Source organism: Rissa tridactyla, chromosome 6 (genome assembly GCF_028500815.1).
Source record: "Rissa tridactyla isolate bRisTri1 chromosome 6, bRisTri1.patW.cur.20221130, whole genome shotgun sequence".
Classification (NCBI taxonomy): domain Eukaryota; kingdom Metazoa; phylum Chordata; class Aves; order Charadriiformes; family Laridae; genus Rissa; species Rissa tridactyla.
In genome coordinates this window covers 25,716,773-25,737,302 of record NC_071471.1, presented here as the reverse complement: position 1 = coordinate 25,737,302, position 20,530 = coordinate 25,716,773, and the positions used below count along the sequence as shown (strand labels likewise).

The 20,530-nt window shown below is 39.2% G+C and overlaps 1 protein-coding gene across 4 annotated transcripts in view; it reads left to right on the top strand.

Moving 5' to 3' along the window:
• The window catches only part of PLOD2 (procollagen-lysine,2-oxoglutarate 5-dioxygenase 2), a 74,318-nt gene that overhangs the window by 37,983 nt on the left and 15,805 nt on the right, over window positions 1-20,530 (top strand). For all 4 annotated transcript variants that reach the window (XM_054205926.1, XM_054205927.1, XM_054205924.1 and 1 more), the window contains 7 exons: window positions 2,002-2,165; window positions 3,357-3,469; window positions 7,053-7,116; window positions 7,900-7,997; window positions 10,440-10,541; window positions 16,435-16,560; window positions 17,932-18,053. In XM_054205926.1, the coding sequence (XP_054061901.1) occupies window positions 2,002-2,165; window positions 3,357-3,469; window positions 7,053-7,116; window positions 7,900-7,997; window positions 10,440-10,541; window positions 16,435-16,560; window positions 17,932-18,053 (789 nt within the window). The remainder of the gene's footprint in view (window positions 1-2,001; window positions 2,166-3,356; window positions 3,470-7,052; window positions 7,117-7,899; window positions 7,998-10,439; window positions 10,542-16,434; window positions 16,561-17,931; window positions 18,054-20,530) is intronic.

Here is a 20,530-nt window from a genome sequence, read left to right as displayed (position 1 = left end):
TGTGGCTAGCCCAGCATGTTGCTCAACTTTGGCTTTCTTTTCCAGAATGACAGTCCTTGGAAGCAATGTTCCAGGGGTGTTTGGTTCCTTCCCGCAGCTGTAAGTCATTGCAGCAGCAGCACTAACCTGATCAAAGAGGAGAAGCACAGCCTGCCATAAGCTATTAAGTTAAAGCCTCAGACAAATCTCTGTTTTTGTCTGTCTTCAACTTGTCTCCTGTTTCTTGCTTGTTCTTCAGGCTCGTTCTGGCTTTGAATTGGGCTACTCCAGTTGAATGGAAAGGGAGCGAAGTGTATTCCTGTATGTTTGGGCAGAAACAGGCAGTTTTTGCAAAACTGGGCAAGCTCCAAAATGTACAATTTTTTTTTTCATATGTTCTTCTGCCAAAGTTACAGAAAAACAAAACAGAGTTTTTGGAAACCCACGTACTTTATATATACTACACAACACTTCCTCTCCAGGGCTCAACTTCTCTCTGCAGTGGAAATCTTCTCTTTTGCATTTGTAAGCCAGCTGTTGTTCAGTTTTTTTAGGCCAATTGCATGAAATCCCCTTTGAAGAAAGTACATTTAAAATAATACCAGAATTGTAATAAAGGAGTACCAGAAGTCAGTAATGGTTGATCTGTTGGCACTATTGCTGAGTAATACATTGCAGTCCAAAAAGTTCTGTGTGCTTCAGGTGAGGGTACTGATGTCCTCCTTCTTAGCCCAGCTAAAAGACTTTGCAAGAACAAAATCTTGGTCGAGGCTAGACCTTTTGATTTTTGGTGGCTGTACCATTCCTTTGCCCTATATCAGGGCTGGTGATTTTCAGTTACGAAGGTAACTGTGCAGAATAAGAATATACCTGCATTCAGAGGAGGAAGCTGTGAGGCTGAGAAGCTGACATAAAATCCAAATATTCTGCCTCTTCAGCCAGAGACTAATGTATGACATGATTCCAATATTAAGGTGTCATGGTTTCATGCAACGTAATATGAACCTTGAAGTGTTTTGCACATTAATGCTTTTATATGTAGATGTCAAGTACAAAGAAAGGAACCTTATACTCTGAATAATTTAATCACATACATATTTTGAGGTTTTGGTTTTGTTTTTCTTTTTTTTTTTTTGTGTGTGTTTTTCTCAGAGGCATTGATTCAGATATGGTTCAACAAGAAACCACTAGGCTTGTGATACTATATTCTTACATGAACTTTGCCAAACCCGTGCATGTTTCTTTCTGTTTTGGGATAGTGCTGACCTTCAGCTGTGGGTAACTGCTGTTTTTAGAGATGAGCCCTCCACCTTTTGGTCTGTGTCCTCAGTAGGAATGGGGAGTCAAATCTGATGAACACATAAAGGCAGGTGACGTTTTTCATAAATAGATATGGTGAAGTTTAGAGCCTTCTGAAGTCTTCTGCACATTAAAGAGCTTGAAGGAGAAATCTATATGTTGTCAGGATGCAACACAGTTTAAGTTTATGGGCAACTAAACTGTATTGAGAAATATCTAAGTACAGTCTCGATAAGACTTTTGAAAAGAAAGTCAGACACTGTGTTTTGGAACAAGATCATCGAGAGTTTCCCAGTGAGTCACCCAAATCATCTTTCAGTCCTACTCTAGTTCATTGGCTTAGGTTTTTTTGTTGTTGTTCTTAAACATATAAACAGTTTTCTAAAGGGGAAAATATATTTTTTTCACTCAAAATATATGAAATGTGAAAATCAATTTCAGGTAGACAAAATCTGAAGGAAAAGGAATGTGTAAGGCTAAAAAAAAAAAAAGTACAAATAGAAGGGGAAACTGTATTGGATAAATAGTACTTACTGAAGTTTTTCATCTAGAAGTGTATAGGTTTTTTACATGATAGTAAAACACGATTTAATGAGTAATTTTTCAGAATAAGAGGGCTGTCTGTATGATTTTAAAAATTTGAATAGTCCAGCCACTTACTGTTTTGAACACAGAAGCATTAAAATTAAACTAATCTAATGGATATCTTTTCTTTATTTTCAGCTATGATGTTATCTTTGCAGGGGGTCCTGAAGAATTGCTAAAAAAATTTCAGGAAACAAATCATAAAGTGGTGTTTGCAGCAGATGGACTTATTTGGCCAGATAAAAGGCTAGCTGACAAGTACCCTGTTGTCCGGAGTGGAAAACGATTCCTGAACTCAGGAGGCAAGTGTGATTCTCGAACACATTAAACTCTTGAAATTGAACATGACTCACCTCTGTTACCTGTTTTATGTATCTGTATGTGGAACTGTTCCTGAATTCCCTAAATATAAAATCGAGGACTGGATTTGCTGTCCTCCTCTTCCCCTCTTCCTCCCCACTTGAATAGCTCCTCTTCCGCGCTCAAAAATAGTCTTCATTCAAACTCACATAGTATTTGTTGGCACAAACTTCTAAAAAGCAGGTAAATAAATAGCCTAGCAAGCAACTGTGCCTTGCAATGTTGTTGTGCCTTGCTGTGCAGGGATGACCCAATTGCCACCCACTGAATATACTTCAGAAACAAACTAGTGTACAAGCCAAGTCAAAGCAGTACATGCTATTTAAAGGCACAGTTTAGCTGGGTCACAGAATTTCCTGACTTAGCTACCTCGTTCTTGGGGATCTCTGCATACAGTGGAGATGTGCTGGGAGCTCTGCCTGTCCCACGAGCATGGCTTTAGCAGTTCATTCCAAGAGAAGCGCAAGTTATTCCTGTTAATCTCAATGATGTGTTAATTCTGAAGTCCTCCTTTAAATGCCAGCTTTGGTAATAATTTTTCAGTTGATTAATACCCACGCTGATACTGATATCTTGTAACTGCTACAGAGCACAGTATGTCACTTCTCCTAGGTACATGATGCTGGGCAGTGTGTAGATCTTGGAGCGTCCCCTTTCCTTTCATTCCCTTCTTTACCTCACTTATCTGCCCTATCTTTTTTTGTTTTGGCTTAAACATAATGCATACTGGTTTTGAGTTGAATTCTCTTTGTAGTTCTGGCAGTATTAGATTCAGGCTTCTCTGCCAGCAAGAAGTGATTGATGAAAATTAAACTTTTTCCACAGATGGGCCTCTTGGGAACAGTAGTAGTCTGAGCTTATGCTTTGGAGTTCTCGGGACCATTCTAAACAGTTCTGTTTCCTACTTTTTACCTTAAAATAGCATTAGTATAAAAATAACCCTTAATTTTGAACTCTTTAAAACAGAAGTGGTACATATCACAGGAAGAAAACTGAATTTTGAGCCAAGTCGTATGAATTTCATACCTTTCCTTTGCTGGCACCAACAGTCAGAGTCAAGTTCCTGACTGGTGGACAGCATTGGCAGAGTAGTGCTTTTTATGGAAATAACTTATGTGTGTGTGATATTGCAGGATTTATTGGTTATGCTCCATATATAAATCGTATTGTGCAGCAATGGAATCTGCAGGATAATGATGATGACCAGCTGTTTTACACCAAAATCTATGTTGACCCATTGGCAAGGGTAGGTAGTGACTGGCTTTCTCATTTCTTCTTGCTTGAAATAACATGCTGTTCCTCATAAAACATCAGGAGATAAAAATAAAAGGAATGCTGTCTCTTTATTCCTGAGTGCCATGTTGACGGTTGTGTTTGTTCTCTGGAGGTTCCTACTGTCGGAGTGATGAACAGGCTTCCAAAGGGTCATGACTTGATACATCATTTCAGGCTGTCTGCAGATGCAGGCAGGTTGTGCTTCCTTGTTAGAAATAATAGCTCTGAGGTATATGATTGGACACATTCATCTCAATGAGGTCCCATGTATTTGGCAGTTAGACGGCTGGAGAATGTGGCATTTTTCCATGGTGTCACTGAAATACTTGCTGATCCAGTGTTTTGTATTTTGGGTTGCTGCCATTTCAGATCCTGCCCGCAGCTGCCTCTCACTCTTCAGCTTTCTGTGCAGATATGTTCAATAAAGCTGCATCATAAATTTTTGGTGACGACCGCTCTGTGCCCTAGCTTAGCAAAGTTCTGTGCTGAGTAGCAGCATTAAGGCATGATATATGTCAGAGGTACAGCCCTGATGCTGGAAAAAGAGGGGTGACGAAAGTTAACAAAGTATTGATGCAAAAAGACTTTTAAAAGCTGATATTACACAATTTTAAGGTTGATTTTTGAGTGTTTGTATGTTTTAGGCAAATGTGAAATACATTTATGTTCTCTTAAATTATGCCCGAAACATCAGGCATCTTTATTCTATTTCTGTAGCTGTATCTAGAGTGGAATATTTCAGTTGGAAGGGACCTACAATGATAGAATCATAGAATTGTTAGGGTTGGAAGGGACCTTAAAGATCATCTAGGTCCAACCACCCTGCCATGGGCAGGGACATCTCCCACTAGATCAGGTTGCTCAGAGCCCCATCCAGCCTGGCCTTAAAAACTTCCAGAGATGGGGCTTCCACCATCTCTCTGGGCAACCTGTTCCAGTGTCTCACCACCCTCACGGTGAAGACCTTCTTCCTAATGTCCAATCTGAATCATCCCATCTCTAGTTTTAATCTGTCTAGTCCTAATCTGTCCCGACGTCCTAAAAAGTCCCTCACCAGCTTTCTTGTAGGCCCCCTTAAGATACTGGTAGGCCACTATAAGGTCTCCTTGGAGCCTTCTTTTCTCCAGGCTGAACAACCCCAACTCTCTCAGTCTGTCCTCATAGGAGAGGTGCTCCAGACCTCTGATCATCCTTGTGGCCCTTCTCTGGACATGTTCCAGCATGTCCATATCTTTCTTGTAGTAGGGGCTCCAGAATTGGACGCAGTACTTCAGGTGGGATCTCACGAGAGTGGAGTAGAGGGGGAGAATCACCTCCTTCAACCTCCTGGCCACACTTCTCCTGATGCAGCCCAGGATACACTTGGCTTTCTGGGCTGCTAGTGCACACTGACAGCTCGTGTTGAGCCTCTTGTCCACCAGCACCCCCCAAGTCCTTTTCTTCAGGGCTGCTCTTAAGCCAGTCACTGACCAGTCTATATCGGTGCTTGGGGTTGCCCCAGCCCAGATGGAGGACCTTGCGCTTGGTCTTGTTGAACTTCATGAGGTTGGCATGGGCCCACCTCTCCAGTCTGTCAAGGTCCCTCTGGATGGTATCCCTTCCCTCCAGCATGTCAGCCGCCCCACACAGCTTGGTGTCATTGACCAACTTGCTGAGGGTGCACTCTAGGCCACTGTTCATGTCGCTGACGAAGATGTTAAACAAGACCAGTCCCAGTACTGATCCTTGAGGGACTCCACTTGTCACTGGCCTCTACTTGGACATGGACCCATTGACAGCCACTCTTTGGGTGTGGCCATCAAGCCAGTTCTTTACCCACTGAATTGTCAGTCCACCAAAGCCATATTTTATCAGCTTGGAGACCAGGATGTCATGCAGGACAGTGTCAAAGGCTTTGCTCAGGTCCAGGTAAATGACGTCAGTTGCTCTCCCCTTGTCTATTGATGTTGTGACCTTCTCATAGAAGGCCACCAGGTTTCTCAGGTATGATTTGCCCTTGGTGAAGCTGTGTTGATTGTACCCAATCACCTCTTTGTTATTCTTCTGCCTCAGCAGTGCCTCCAGGAGGATCTGCTCCATAATCTTACCAGGCATGGAACTGACTGGCCTATAGTTCCCTGGTTCCTCCTTCTTTCCCTTTTTGCAAATGGGGATTATGTTTCCCCTTTTCCAGTCAGTGGGGACTTCATCAGACTGCCATGACTTTTGGAATATAATAGAGAGCGGTTTAGCAACCTCATCCGCCAGTTCCTTCAGTACCTGTGGGTGTATCCCATCAGGTCCCATGGACTTGTTCATGATTATCTAGTCCAACTGCCTGACCAGCGTGGGGCTGACCAAAAGTTAAAGCATGTTATTAAGGGCATTGTCCAAATGCTTCATAAACACTTGATAGGCTTGGGGCATCGACCACCTCTCTAGGAACAGGAAGCGTGTTCCAGTGTTTGACCACCCTCTCTCTCAGTAAGGAAGATGTTTCCTAATGTCCAGTCTAAACCACGCCTGGTGCAGCTTTGAACCATTCCCATGCATCCTGGCACTGGATCCCAGGGAGAAGAGATCAGCAGCTCCCCCTCCACATCCCCTCCTCAGGAAGCCATGGAGAGCAATGAGGTTACCCCTCAGCCGCCTTTGCTCCAAACTAGATAAGCCCAAAGTCCTCAGTTGCTCCTCATTGGACATACCTTCCAGTCCTTAATGTTTGAATTGATTTTATGCTAGTTAAGTCAGATGCTATACATGCAGTTGAAATGTCAGGGTGTAGAGACATTAAAGATGACTCTCCACCAAAGTCAGCAGTAAAAAAAGTCAGAAGCTGTCTAAACAGATTGTATTCTAGACAAAAAATGCGTACCTCTGCACAGTGCACTGCTGCACTCTGATTCAAGATGCCTCTGTGGTGCTTAGCTTGGGATACTGTACTGTATATTAGCACTGATTTTCTGTACGGTAATGTCTAATGCTGTAGAATATGTAACAAAATCTTGGAAGGCCAAAACAGAGTATGTTATCTGTATAAATGTTTTTAAGTGTGTTCTAAAGGTTATATACTTTGATCAACATGTTAAAACTTCAAAACAAGGTACTTTAAATAAGAATCTAAGTAGGATTAATAATACAATATTAGGGACGCATTTTAAAACCAGTGGTGTTTTCTGTTCTGACATGATACTTAGATTTGGCTTTTGTATTTGAGACTGTGAAACACAGTAGATTTTCTTGCTTGGCCAAGACTTGGGTTTGTTTTTTTTTTTAAGGTAAGACACAAATTTTCTTTAGCTTGTACAACCAAACTGAAGTTTCTTTGGAGAGTTATGACCTTAATCCTTCAAGTTTAGATAAAGTTTTTGCATATATAAAACTCATTGCTCTACAGCTGCACAATGCAGGAATATAGAAAAACTTAACAGCATAAAATTAAGAATTATATTTAAGAGATGAAGATGTAGAGTAGTTTTGCCTGATGACTTGCTGCCACTGCAGTATAACTGTAACGTTATGGTAAAAACATTGGCTTTTAGAATGCCTCAACATCTTTGCTACTTATATTTCAGGAACGCATTAACATTACTTTGGACCACAAATGTACAATTTTCCAGACCCTAAATGGAGCTGTTGGTAAGTGTATGATATGCACGTTGTGCATTTTATTAACTGTTATTAACACTTTCTTTGTGTAACCATGAATATGATTCCCTGAACGTTTACTTGTTTTAAAGAAATAGGTGGATGAATAAACCTGATTACCAGATTAGTTACCAGTCGTTTGGGTTTAATGTTAATTGATTTCTCCCATTGATAAAATATTTGATTTAAAATAGAAAAAATAGTTTTCAATAAATTATGTTAGCAGTAAATACAAAGTTAAGAACTGTTTTTCCATCTGCCTTTCACAAACTTAGTTACAAGAGTAAGATTGGTAATTAAAATTGCATTTTAGATGTTCTTAAGCAAATAGCTATATGTAATGAAATGGAATATGGAATAATGTGGAATTTCCTTTATTTAATTGTCATGAATTTAAATTGAAAAATGGCACCTGTCCAAACTTCCTTTCTTAACTTTAAACTCAAATTATGGAACAACTTTTTATAGTCAGATTATATCTGAAATAACTGTGATTTCTCTATAAATAGCATTTGCACAAAATTAGTTTTATTTTTAAAGAAGACTTTATTCAAATACTGAAGGCTGCTGATGGCAAACTGTGCTGTAACCTTATTTAGCATAAAGAGCTTAGAATTCAAAAACTAGTTAAAAAAATGGACAGAAGCTTCCAAATAAGTAACATTGACAATGATAGCAACAGTAGGTTATATTGTATCAGCAAGAACTTAAAGAACTCTGAAATTTTAGTGCTTTTTTGTAAGCTGTTATTGCTGTACAATCTTTGATTTTTAGATGAAGTCCTTTTGAAATTTGAAGAAGGAAAAGTAAGAGCAAGGAATTCAGTGTACGACACATTACCGATCACCGTTCATGGAAATGGTCCAACTAAAGTGAGTGACAGGTTGTTTTTTTATTATTATTTTTGTGCGAAGATGGCAGTTTTAATAGAGGCAAAAACAATGGTGGAAGAGTCTGGAACTGGCATAGTGCACTGCTCATTTCCAATTAATGTTAATAAGAATTGCAAAGATAAAAAACCCATTCTAATAGCTCTCTCCATATTGTTATTCTGTTATCACTAACTTGATATCGCTGCTGAAACAACTCATTCTGCTCCCAAATTCATTGTAACATGGGATAGTAAAAGTGAGTAAGCTTATGTTAATTTGTTCTTGAAAGCTAATGAAGAATGTCTATCTGGTCATTAAACAGTAATCAGAAGAAGAGGTTTTCAGGGTGAGAAAAATCTAACTAAGAGTCACAGGCTGCAGTACAGAACAGTAACACTTTGGATCCTACTGCAGACCTTGGTGTGTGTTTGTGTACACATACATAAAAAAAACATATTGTATATAGGCAAAAATACACGTATGTATGTGTGTTTGTATATCTACACACACACATGACTGGCTTCTGTTGTTGCGTCTTTAGCATCATTGATCACTGCCTGCAATGTACTTACGGGTCATGAGCTTTTGGTTCTTCATAGAGCACTGTCTGGCCTGTGAAACAGCTCTTTTGGCAGCTTTTGTCCATGTGTAAGGTTCAGTGGTCCAGAGGACCTGGCACGGTTTCTCTGGGAGAAATGGTTGGTTTTTGGTCATACGGCGGTTGCATTTTTTGTTACATGGCAAAGAATCATAAAGGTGTGTCATAGCCAGCCTCTACTGGCTCCTTACTGTAGCTCCTTATTTTCAGAAAAATGCCTCCTAGGAGAATGAAATAAAACTTGAAACTCACTAATATCCCAAACACTGCTTCTTCTTAGGTTTTGCACTCTATTTCATCTTTGGAATTAGTGGATATAATAATGCCGTTCTCTGTTTGGCTTATAACTCAGCAGTGGTGAAATACATGACCAATTTCTTCCATGTTGCTGCAGTTATTTTTGCCTCAATTAAATCCTCAAGTTATCTGTCATCACTGGCTTTCCTGGCACTTTGCCAATGAAAAGGAAGGTACTGTGTTTTACAGTTGGGCAAGCAGTTTAGGTTGGAACTTCTTATACTAGTCTACAAGTTACGCTACATTAAACAAAACTTTGCATGTAGTGATATAGTTTTAAAAACAAAGGAAACTCTTTGTATATTGCTTTGTCAATGTGATTAGGCTCTTCTGTTATAAACATAGAATAAAAGAGGACAATAGGATAATGGGATTGGAAAAAATTTTCCCTAGTTAGCAAATAAACTGTCATGAAAGTAATTCCAAGAATTAACTCCAAATAATAAGGTTTCTGTTTATAAGAACCTTCTGTTTTGTATTTAATCTCTTCAATTTGCAAATTAGTAAATAGCATCAGTCAGAGACGCTTCTTTGACATGGATCCTAAGTTATCCTGATATCCTTACATGTAATTTTAATATTTTTGTTTTTCTCAAGTGCAATGGCTTTTTTGTGAAATGTTCATTTTTGTACATCTCTGAAAGTAAGTTCAAGCAATTCTATTTGTAATCTGTCTAGAATGATTTTCAATATGCATAAACAAATGCCCAAAATTATGATAAAATGAAGATTGAGTATTGGGCTGGAGTGTGTTTTCTGTAAAATTATAGTCTACCTTCCCAGTTTTTGATGAGGGCAGTAGAGCAGGAATGAGTAGCAGCCTTCCCTCAGGCAGACTTTTCCCAGCATAAGAAACCCCTTAACCAATGCAAATGGCAGTAGAGAAGACTGAAGTTCTGCACAAACTTCCCATGGAATCCAGGAGGACAAGGCAGCCCAGGCAGACCATTAACAGAAAAAGTACATATTTTGTTCAGTGCCAATTCAAAATGTGTTAAGAAGCTAGATGCCGCTTTAAAACGTATCTGACTGCCTGGCTTCTGAATCTTGGCATAGACTGTCAAAAACACATCATCTGAGCACCTGTCTTCTGCATTTTCTGTGTGCCTTTCTTATGGTCACTCGTGTTTTGTGTAAAGTGTTGATGATTCTCAGATTTGGGAAAAGAATTAAACTATAATCATTTTTGGCTTGAAATCAGGCCTGGCAGCTTTTGAGAGCTGAATGATCTATAGTCTGTGTCTTGGGAGGCATACAAGCATTTAGTTGGTAGTTGTTATGCTTGCAACAAATTATTGGTTTGACTGAAGCAATAAAAATGTAGGTGCTAGGAGAAGATCATCTCTGGTTTGTAAATGAAAAGACAAAGAAAAAGCTTTTACCAGCTATTTTTTTGTTTTGTTTTTTTTTTTAATCTTAAATTAAAAAAGAAAAGAAAAGACAGTCAATTGCCTTTGGGTATAAGAGATTCAATGAATTCTTTAAAAGGTACAAATCACCATTTGCATGCACATTTCATCAATCTGAATTGTTCATTTATTTACCAGATTCACTTGAATTATTTGGGAAACTATATCCCCAATGCATGGACACGGGAAACTGGTTGCAGTATTTGTGATTTAGACTTACTAGACCTGTCAACAGCAACGGTAAGAATACTTTTCACAAGAACAAAACCCTTTTGAATGCATTTGATAGGTGCATAGTGATTTCTGAGGCAAAGCAGATTCAGTATGCAGTATTGTGTTCTGTAGGAACCTTAGGACTTTTTTTTTTTCCTGTTATATGAAACTGTAAAGATGGAATTTTAGTTTACTGGAAATATCAGTACTTTTAAAAATGTTTTTACTCATGCATTTTAATAAAGGCTCCCCCAATATTACTGAAGATGATCCCAGCCCCAGAAGCCTTCCAGATCCCTTCCTCTGTTTGCGGAGGGTAAATGAATCATTTTTGAATCATGCAAGATTCAAGTGAATAATTAGAATTTTTGGGAGGTAGAAAAACTCTTTAGACATTTCAGATTTTTAACTGCAGACCTACAAAGGGCTTGAATATGCATCAGTTTAACAATTTCTGTTACAAATAGAGGTTAACAATTAACCGCAACATGGTTACAGTTACTATTTTCTGAGCAGTATAGAGAAATAGTCGAAACTGCTTCACCTTGTAAAGGGTGATACAGATATCTGCATTGTATATGCAAATGTGTATCTGTAGAATAAATCTAAGGTAGCTGAGATCAAATATCAGTTCAGTCTTCAGAATTCTCACAGGACAAACATACATGTACACATGTGTGTATATGAAATATTTGGGAACTTATTTTGGCACTTTGGTTCCAAGCATGACATCTTTAGTGCCTTTATGAATATGTAAACTTTAGGCAGGGTAAATACTAAGATCTACCATGTGGAAATGTAAGAATTGTACTTAAAGGAACATTCTGATTATTCTTAACAGGCTATTTCCAGCAGCTGTTTCATTTCTGTTCTGTATTGAAGATTTGAATGAGAACAGGTCTTAGAGGGTCATGTTGAAGATACCATGAAAGAAGTAGTGTCTTGTTATCTTTGTAATGAAAAAAAGTGAAAGAGTTTCTGCCTGACAAGCAGCTTATGGACTGGAATATAAATTTAAAAAGCTATTGCTGGAATTGTAATAAACGTCAGATTCTTCTTGTATCTTATTTTAATTTTGCTTTGAATGGTGTTCTACTGAAATAGTGTTTGCACTCTCAACATAAAGTTTACCTGAGGAAAAGAAGTTGGTCTAAGTTTTCCCTAATGGTGTTGGCAAACATGGTTGGAGAACAGTTAAATCTTAAAGCCAGTAATGGGGAGTAACTTGCAGTGATTTACTGGATAGCTTCCTATAGTTTATGTACATCTACTTGGAATGTGTCTTCCTTACTGTAATTCATTGTTTGGACTTCATACCTCACTCACTCTGCCAGCAGAAATAACAAGACTTTTCCTTGGCCTCAGTGGAATGTTTACTTCAGGCATTTCTGAGGAAAAGCAGTATTTCATTTTCTGAACACACTTTCTGTTCTGGCCTGGCTGGTTACTACTTCACAAGAAATCTTCAGTGAAAAGAGCAATACAAACTCTGGACCTCTAATCATTCTTCTCATATTGTTTTATTTAACTTTCTGCATTGGTGCACTCATACCTTCTGAGGGTTTTGCTTGTTCTTCTCATAAGCAGGTAGAGAATCAGATTTGTTGATACCAACTTTGTTTTGGGCTTTGAGTTCCTTTAGATGAATTCTGGCATGAATGGGTCCTTGGCTTAATATGCTTAGGTGTTGTGGTTTCAACGTTTTGGGATGGGCTTACATAAAGACCTTGACTTTAGCAGTACAAAACAGGTAAGCCCCAGTGTAGAACAAGGAGCTAAAATAATCATAGAATCACAGAATGTGTTGTGTTGGAAGGGACCTCCAAAGGTCATCTAGTCCAACCCCCCTGCAGTAAGCAGGGACATCTTCAACTAGATCAGGTTGCTCAGAGCCTCATCAAGCCTGGCCTTGAATGTTCCCAGGGATGGGGCCTCCACCACCTCTCTGGGCAACCTGTTCCAGTGTCTCACCACCCTCATTGTAAAGAACTTCTTCCTAATGTCTAATCTAAACCTACCCTACTCTAGTTTAAAACCATTGCCCCTCATCCTATCACTACATGCCCTTGCAAACAGCCCCTCCCCAGCTTTCCTGTAGGCCCCCTTCAGGTACTGGAAGGCCGCTATAAGGTCTCCTCAGAGCCTTCTCTTCTCCAGGCTGAACAACCCCAACTCTCTCAGCTTGTCTTTATCTCACAGAATCTTCATGGTTGGAAAGGACCCTTAAGATCATCGAGTCCAACCAAACAACCTGCAATCTCTGCCACTAGAGCATGCCCTGAAGTGCCACATCTACACGTTTCTTAAACACCTCTAGGGATGGTGACTCAGCCACCTCCCTGGGCAGGCTGTTCCAGTGCCTGACCGCTCTTTCAGTAAAGTAATTCTTCCTAATATCTAACCTAAACCTCCCCTGCCGCAACTTCAGACCATTTCCTCTGGTCCGGTCATTATTCACTCGGGAGAAGAGGCCAACACCCACCTCTCTCCAACCTCCTTTCAGGTAGCTGTAGAGGGCAATGAGGTCTCCCCTCAGCCTCTTCTTCTCCAAGCTAAACATGCCCAGCTCCCTCGGTCACTCCTCATATGACCTGGTCTCCAGACCCCTCACCAGCCTGGCAGCTCTCCTCTGGACACGCTCCAGCACTTCAATGTCCCTCTTGTACAGAGGGGCCCAGAACTGAACACAGTACTCGAGGTGAGGCCTCACCAGTGCCGAGTACAGAGGCACCATCACTTCCCTGCTCCTGCTGGCCACGCTATTCCTGATACAAGCCAGAATGCTATTGGCCTTCTTGGCCACCTGGGCACACTGCTGGCTCATGTTAAGCTGGCCATCCACCAGCACCCCCAGGTCCTTTTCTGCCGGGCAGCTTTCCAGCCACTCTTCCCCAAGCCTGCAGCATTGCTTGGGGTTGTTGTGACCGAAATGCAGGACCCGGCACTTGGCCTTCATAGGAGAGGTGCTCCAGCCCTCAGATCATCTTCATGGCCCTCCTCTGGACCCGCTCCAACAGGTCCGTGTCCTTCTTGTGCTGAGGGTTCCAGAGCTGGATACAGTACTCCAGGTGGGGTCTCACGAGAGCAGAGTAGAGGCGGAGAATCACCTCTCTGGATCTGCTTGCCACAGTTCTTTTGATACAGTCCAGGATGTGATTGGCCTTCTGGGCTGCAAGCACACATTGTTGGCTCATGTCCAGCTTTTCATCCACGAGTACCCCCAAGTCCTTTTCCGCAGAGCTACTCTCTATCACATCATCCCCCAGCCTGTATTGATAATGAGGATTGTCCCCACCCAAGTGTAGGGTCTTGCACTTGGCCTTGTTGAACTTCATAAGGCTTGCTGCCTTCTATCATGGCACAAAGATACTTTTCCTTCTGTGAAGGTTAGGGGTAGGTGTATGCAAGGCAGAGGTGGGTGGAAGCATTGCCGTGGACTGTGCAGGTTGTTCTGTGATGGATAAACAGAAGAGCCTAAGGTACTCCCAGGGTCAGTGTGAGGAGGTGCTGGGAGCATGGCCTGTGAAAAGCTGAGCTTTGGGGTTACCTGTGAAGGAGCCGAGAGCCACAAATGCAGTCTTTTGTTCTGTCTTTGTCCTGTTCATAGGAGCAAGATCTCCCTTGCTCTGACCACTGCTGAGGTGTGGAAACACTCAGTAACTGCTTTCTTCTCTGCTAACAGCAGCAGCCCATGCCACCCCCAAAGTAGCTACCTGCCCAGGTCAAAGCAGGGTAATGGTAAATAAGTTGAAGAATGCACATTGGCTCAATGAGTGGAAATTTTTGCCACTTTTCTTAAGTTATTTTTTTCTAAAACCTAAATTAAATTGGACAACAAAGCTCACCCTAGAGCTACTTCTTAAATTCTAAAGTTTGTTACTGGTATGGAGACTTTCTGGTGCGGTTGGAAAGGATGACTTCACTCATCCTCTTGCTTCACTGGCACCTCTTGTGGCAAGGGTTCCTGGATTTTTGTCTCAGTAAGACTGCACAGAGCATTGTCCTGTATTTCTTTCAAAACTTGCCATACACTCACCTAATGGTTGTGAAAAAGTAAACTTTAAAAGGCAAACATACGACCTTAGTGAAAAGGTCAGAGAAAATCTCTCAGAGAAAACGTAACATCCTGGTACAGACTAGGTATTCCCAAAGTGGTTTTGCTGAGGCTTAACTGGGAAGCACCAAAACTTCAGACTTGATATACTCAAAATGCTGGGTATTGCAATTGTTCATTCTGACCTAGATTCAGATTATGCAGAGACAACTTTTTATAGTGTAGTGAACCAGGCTCTAGATTGATGAACTCCCTGCTTTAAGGAGATGCAGTTTGCAGGAATTTTTATTCTTAACTTTTTTAAGCACTGTTTTGCTTTGGTCACACTCCTGAGATTTTAGCGTAGACATTGTAGACATTGGAGCCAAGTGGTTCACACTCTGGAGTATTGAAGGAGTGTTAGTAATTCCTTATTGTCCCTATAACCTTTGCAGGTCCAGCCTGAACCTGCTTCTCTTTGTCCTGGAGAATAAGGGGAAAATGCCTTAGAATTAGAGAAATATGCAAAATAAATTATTGCAGCAGTTCTCTTATTGGTAGCATGCATACGTGTTCAGCGTAGCAAGCCCGATGGAACAGACTGTTTTCCTTATCACTCGCAATCAGCGGTACCAGTTACCATGACACCAGCCTCAATGGAGTGGTTGCCAGAGAATATCACAGTTGCTTTTTTCAAGACACATCGGTGTACTTGTCTTCATAGCTGCTGTGAAGTTATTAGGATGTCTGCATGAGTACGTATGAGGTTTGCAGATGAAGTTGTGAATAGAAGGTAGTCAGAGTAAAGATTAGTGCCTAATATTTCCGATCTGGTGCACTTGCCAGTATGTTTCTGGATTTCCGATGTAGACAGTGACACTGTGAAATACTGACATGCGCTGATGGTTTATCCAGACATTTTTCAAGTGGGTGTTGGCTTGCTTAAGGAAAGCCAACTTGCAGCCTTCTATACTCATATAAGGTTTCTCTCTGAGCCTTGTAGTGGGTTAGACGTTTGTACTAACTGTGTGTTTTAGAGGTGGAAAAAATTTTTGTTTAATCAGTGCATTTCTTTGTGTAAGAGTCGAGGCCTTTGAAGGTTAAATTTCTGTCTCGCATAATGTAATAATATATTTTAGGAATACACAAAAGTACTGTCTAGGTTTTGTTTTAGTGGTCACGATCTCTATATCAAGCACGTACAAGCCAAGAATTAATACCACTGCTCAAAAGATGTGAATTTACATTAAAATAAGATGGATAAAACTTCAGTAACCTTGGATGCAGGGGGAGAAGCTCTAGTTAGTTCACTAAAGGTCTTGATAAAATCAGTGAGTAGGGAAGTAATGCAGAGCCTGCTTACAATGGTCAGGGGGAAATAGTACATGTGAGTGTATGGAAGGGTGTTGCCGTCTTTGGCTTAAAGTACACGAGTAAAATACTTTGTGGTATTTATTCTTTAACTACTATTGAAAAAACTGGTCTTCCCTATGTTTTCCTGTAAATGTAACATATATATGTACGGTCCTTTAAAAAAAATGAATTTGTCGTGCAGTTCTAGGTGTATTTCCTTAAATACTTTTTTGATGTTTTAATTTTTTTTTAATGTAAGAATTTTAAAAAACATAATACATTATTTTCTACTTCCAGTTTCTGTTGTTGGAATTCAAAGAGTTTTCTAGCAATATTAAATCCATTATCTTTCCTTATTTAGTGAAGTCAGTGACAATAAACAGGGGGCATAGCACTTCTGAGCTATTTGGGTTTGATAGTTTGAAAGCTGTGTGGCCTAAGTTACTACAACATGACATTAGTTGCTTTTTAATATAACTAATCTTAGAAAGGAGGCAAGTCTTATTGGTTGTGTCAAAATATCATTTTTTTTAGGAATATCCAAGAGTAAAAATTGGTGTTTTCATTGAACAACCCACTCCTTTCCTACCTAAATTTTTAGACAGACTGTTGACTCTGGACTACCCAAAGGAGGCACTCAGTATCTTCATTCACAATAATGTAAGTACAATGTTGCTACTGTGCAAAGCTTCAATTCTGGAAATTATGGTACGAATGAAAGTGTGTGAGGGAGTATATGGGTTTAATATATATACATAGTTAAACTGCATAGGAAGAAATAATCTTTCAGAATTTAGTGTGCAGAAATGGAAAAAATATACAAATTAAGTGAAATTGTGACAGTGCTCACTGAAGTCTCTCTTTAAAGAAAGTGCTTAGATTCTTTCTTTCAGTAATGCAAAAGATTCTATTTTAAAGTGTGTGCTTCTGGCTGAAGTACTGATGGACATAAAAATAGAGTAGAATAAGAACAGAAAAGTTCCAGTTGGAAGGGACCTACAACGATAGCTATTACTGGATAACTATTATCCAGGAGTTAACATTGGATTTGCTTTTCATCTCATTGATACCCCAGTGCATTTATATTTTTCTTGGTGCTCCTGCTGCGTGCCAAGGGAAAGACTGGTGTGTCCAGGTATATTTTGAATGGCAGTACAGATAAGTTGCTTTTTAAAATATTTTTTAATGCTTTTACCTAACAATCTAGTGTTGCTGATGCTTGACCAGTGACTTCTGTATTGCTATTTTCATGAGTAAGGTGACGGACATGTGTAAGTCTTTTGGAAAAAACTGGTCTGGAAGAGAAAATGGAGGAAAATATAATTCTGCCTTTTTTCACTTGGCGTGCATTACTGTTGATATCGTAGCACGAAAGGCCTGAGTAATAGAAGTAAAGCTTATCTTTAAAGTCTTCAGTCTGTTTTTGTAAGTGGATGTTAAAGCTATAAATGTGATGTGCACATAGGAATTGTAGGCTATGCTAAGTTTCTTTGCTTCAGCCAGAAGTCGTATGGTATTTGAGGTGAATATAAAAGACTGAATAGCTTTTTTTTTTATCATAGAGAGGGGAAAACCCTACCCAATATTTTAATTATTCTTGTGTCAGCCATAATATGCAAAAGCTATAAATGAGGGCATGGGGTTGGAAGCATTGCATGCAGCTGAGATCTCTTAAATTAGAGGGTGGGTAATTAGAAATTATAGAAACAGTACCTGTGACTACATTTTAAAGAAGTAAAGACTGGGGTTGTAGGATGGGATTTGAAGATCGTAAAATAAATATCCTGAAAAACTATCAAGGCTGAGAATCTTGCATCATTGGTCTGGAGCTTTGTTTTATATTGCTGATGTGTTGGATTCTTTTGCTAAAATTTTGGACAGAAGAGCTTCATTTTAATGACAGATATATTGGAACATCTTCAAATACTGTTTGTTTAGGGTAGAATACAATGTGTTCTTGGACACTATGTTTATGATTTCACAGCAAGTTGTACTTTTCATTCACTATAAATAATGTTAACATGATTACAGGAGGTTTACCATGAAAAGCACATCAAGAAATTCTGGGAAAAAGCCAAGAACATTATCAGAAGTATAAAAATTGTTGGACCTGAAGAAAATCTGAGTCAAGCAGAAGCCCGGAACATGGGAATGTAAATTCTAATTTCTAAATCTGTTATATGATGCATACGCCAACATTTTTTCATCTTTTATGTGTATTATTTTGCATCTTAAACACTAACAACTTTACATCTTAAGATACAAAAGTGGGAGCTTTTGTGGTAGAAAAAGGTCTAGATATAAGATATGAACTGTTGAGTATTTTATGGTTTTTCTCTAATATAAAAAGCTGTTGATCCTTGTGAAAACATCTCTGCTTTGGACTACTTTGGTATTGTGTCATCTTGTCTTCTAAAGGAGGCGTAGCCAATAGTAGACTACAAAGAAATAAGAGGTGTCAGATTAGTTTTACAGTATAGTTATCTCAAACATGGGTATATGTTAAAACATGCTAAGCATAAACTGTAAAGTTTAAATATTTTTTTTTTAAAAAATGCTATTGAAATAAAATTGATGGTCCAATACAACAAACTTTTTATAAAGTTTGTGCACAAAATTATATGTAGTAGTAATTTTAAAAAAAAAAGAAGGTAGAAACAGGTGCAAATGTACATAGAAATTCTAATTGCAGTGTATCTTCTAAAAATGTATTTAGTTTTATTTTTTTATTCAAAACCTTTTCATGCTAAATTATCACAGCGATCTCACAGAATAGAAGTACCACTTGCACTGGTTATGCATTTAACAATTGTACTTTTGTTCTGGTCTCTCCTCCCTTTTTTTTTAAATGACATTACATTTAAGTAAAGATATGGTTACAGCTTGACCTGGACATATAGATGAAAGAATTATATTTCTTCCCATGGTTCGAAGAGACAGGAATATCCTTTAGAAGTACTCTAGTGGAGGTTTCTGCTTTCAGGACTTGTAAAGGCAACTGACATTATCCTTGGTCTTGCTTTTTCTCTTTTTTCCTTCCATTCCTATTAGGGAATCCAACTCTTTAGCTTTTAAACGTGGCACTTACCAGGCCTAAATCTGAACCCTGGTGTATGTATCCCACGTTAGACTTGCCTGTCAAGGGATCTCCTCAGTGGCTCCAGCGCTGGCTACTAACACTTGCTCATGGCTCTCCCATTATGTCCATCAGTCAGATTATGGAGTTTTACAGACCAGGATCCCACCAAGACCTCGCTGTGGTCCTTGAGCAGGCTTCATTCTCACATAATTCATCCATGTTTTTTTCTCCCAAATCTTCCATGAGTTGTCAGAGCAGAGAAATTAATTTCAAAAGGCCCTTTTCTTTTATATTTAGAGGTTAAGACCATAGCATAGGCCGTTCATGGCATCAACTGAAAAATGAAGGTCTAGTCCTGAGTCTCCAGGGTGTTCTTGGAAATTTGTTTGAATGGGGTTTTGTTATGCTGAAGCCACTGGGAAACTGGTATTTGGCTGAGGTCCAAGCCTCTCCTGTAGCCTTTCTAGGAAACGCTGCAGATGTCCAGTGTAGTGTAAGCAGCTGTTCAGATGTTTATGAATCATTCTTTCTTTATTTCCAATAGTCTCTAAAGCTAATGTACTATGTTTGCAAACTTTTTGAAGTAATGTATATTACGCATAACTGAGGTGGAATTTCTGGAATTGCTTTTTCCGCTTTGTTGTTGTATAGACACCATAAGGCAGAATCTTTAGATAAACTATTTCTATACTGTTACTAATCTCACCCAAAGATCTTTAAACCTGCCAGTTTAAATGACAGTTTTTAATATGATATATGGTCTTTGCTTGATCTGTGGATAAAAAATAGTAATTTAAATCTATATTTGCACAAAATCATTTCAAATTCTGTTATGTGAGGCAGGGAGATAATCATACGTGTGATGTATACCACTGGATACACTGTGATGTGTTATCCATTGTCTAGATATAACTTGACCCATGTTGCTCCTGCTTTAAAAGGCTTCTTCAATAAAGATTCTGTCCTAAAGAGATACACAGCACACAGAGAAAATGTGAAGTATAATGTATGTAGAATGATTTCGTGCCAAAATCCTGAATCATCCAGAAGGTAGGAGTGTTAGCAGCAGGATCTTTCATGTGAACACTGTAGACTTAATTTGATGGCTCTTTCAATTTGACTGAAGAAGGTTCAGTTCATCTGCTGCTTTTTTTGCACTCCTGGTCTGCTTGGCTGCCCTTGTGAACATGACCACTTCTCTGGAACAGCTGTGTTTTACTTTTCCTCAAAAATCTAGCTCAAAAGCACAGGATGTTCATGGGAGAGATAGATACTATAAAAAATTATTTGCTTTCAACCCTTCAGCTGGCTTCCAACATAATAACTTCATTTATTTCTCACTAATACTGCAATGGGAATAATTTAAAAAGAGTGATTCTTCAAACCTGTTTAATGGCTTGATTTACAGAGATTGATATATTCAGTCTTATAATTAATTTTCTTCTGCCTCTGTCTGCATTATTGACTGATAGTTTCGTTCCATCTGCCTCAAACACTTGCTTTCTCTCTTCTTCCATTAAGTATCTATTTCCATTTTAGTATCTCTCTGTT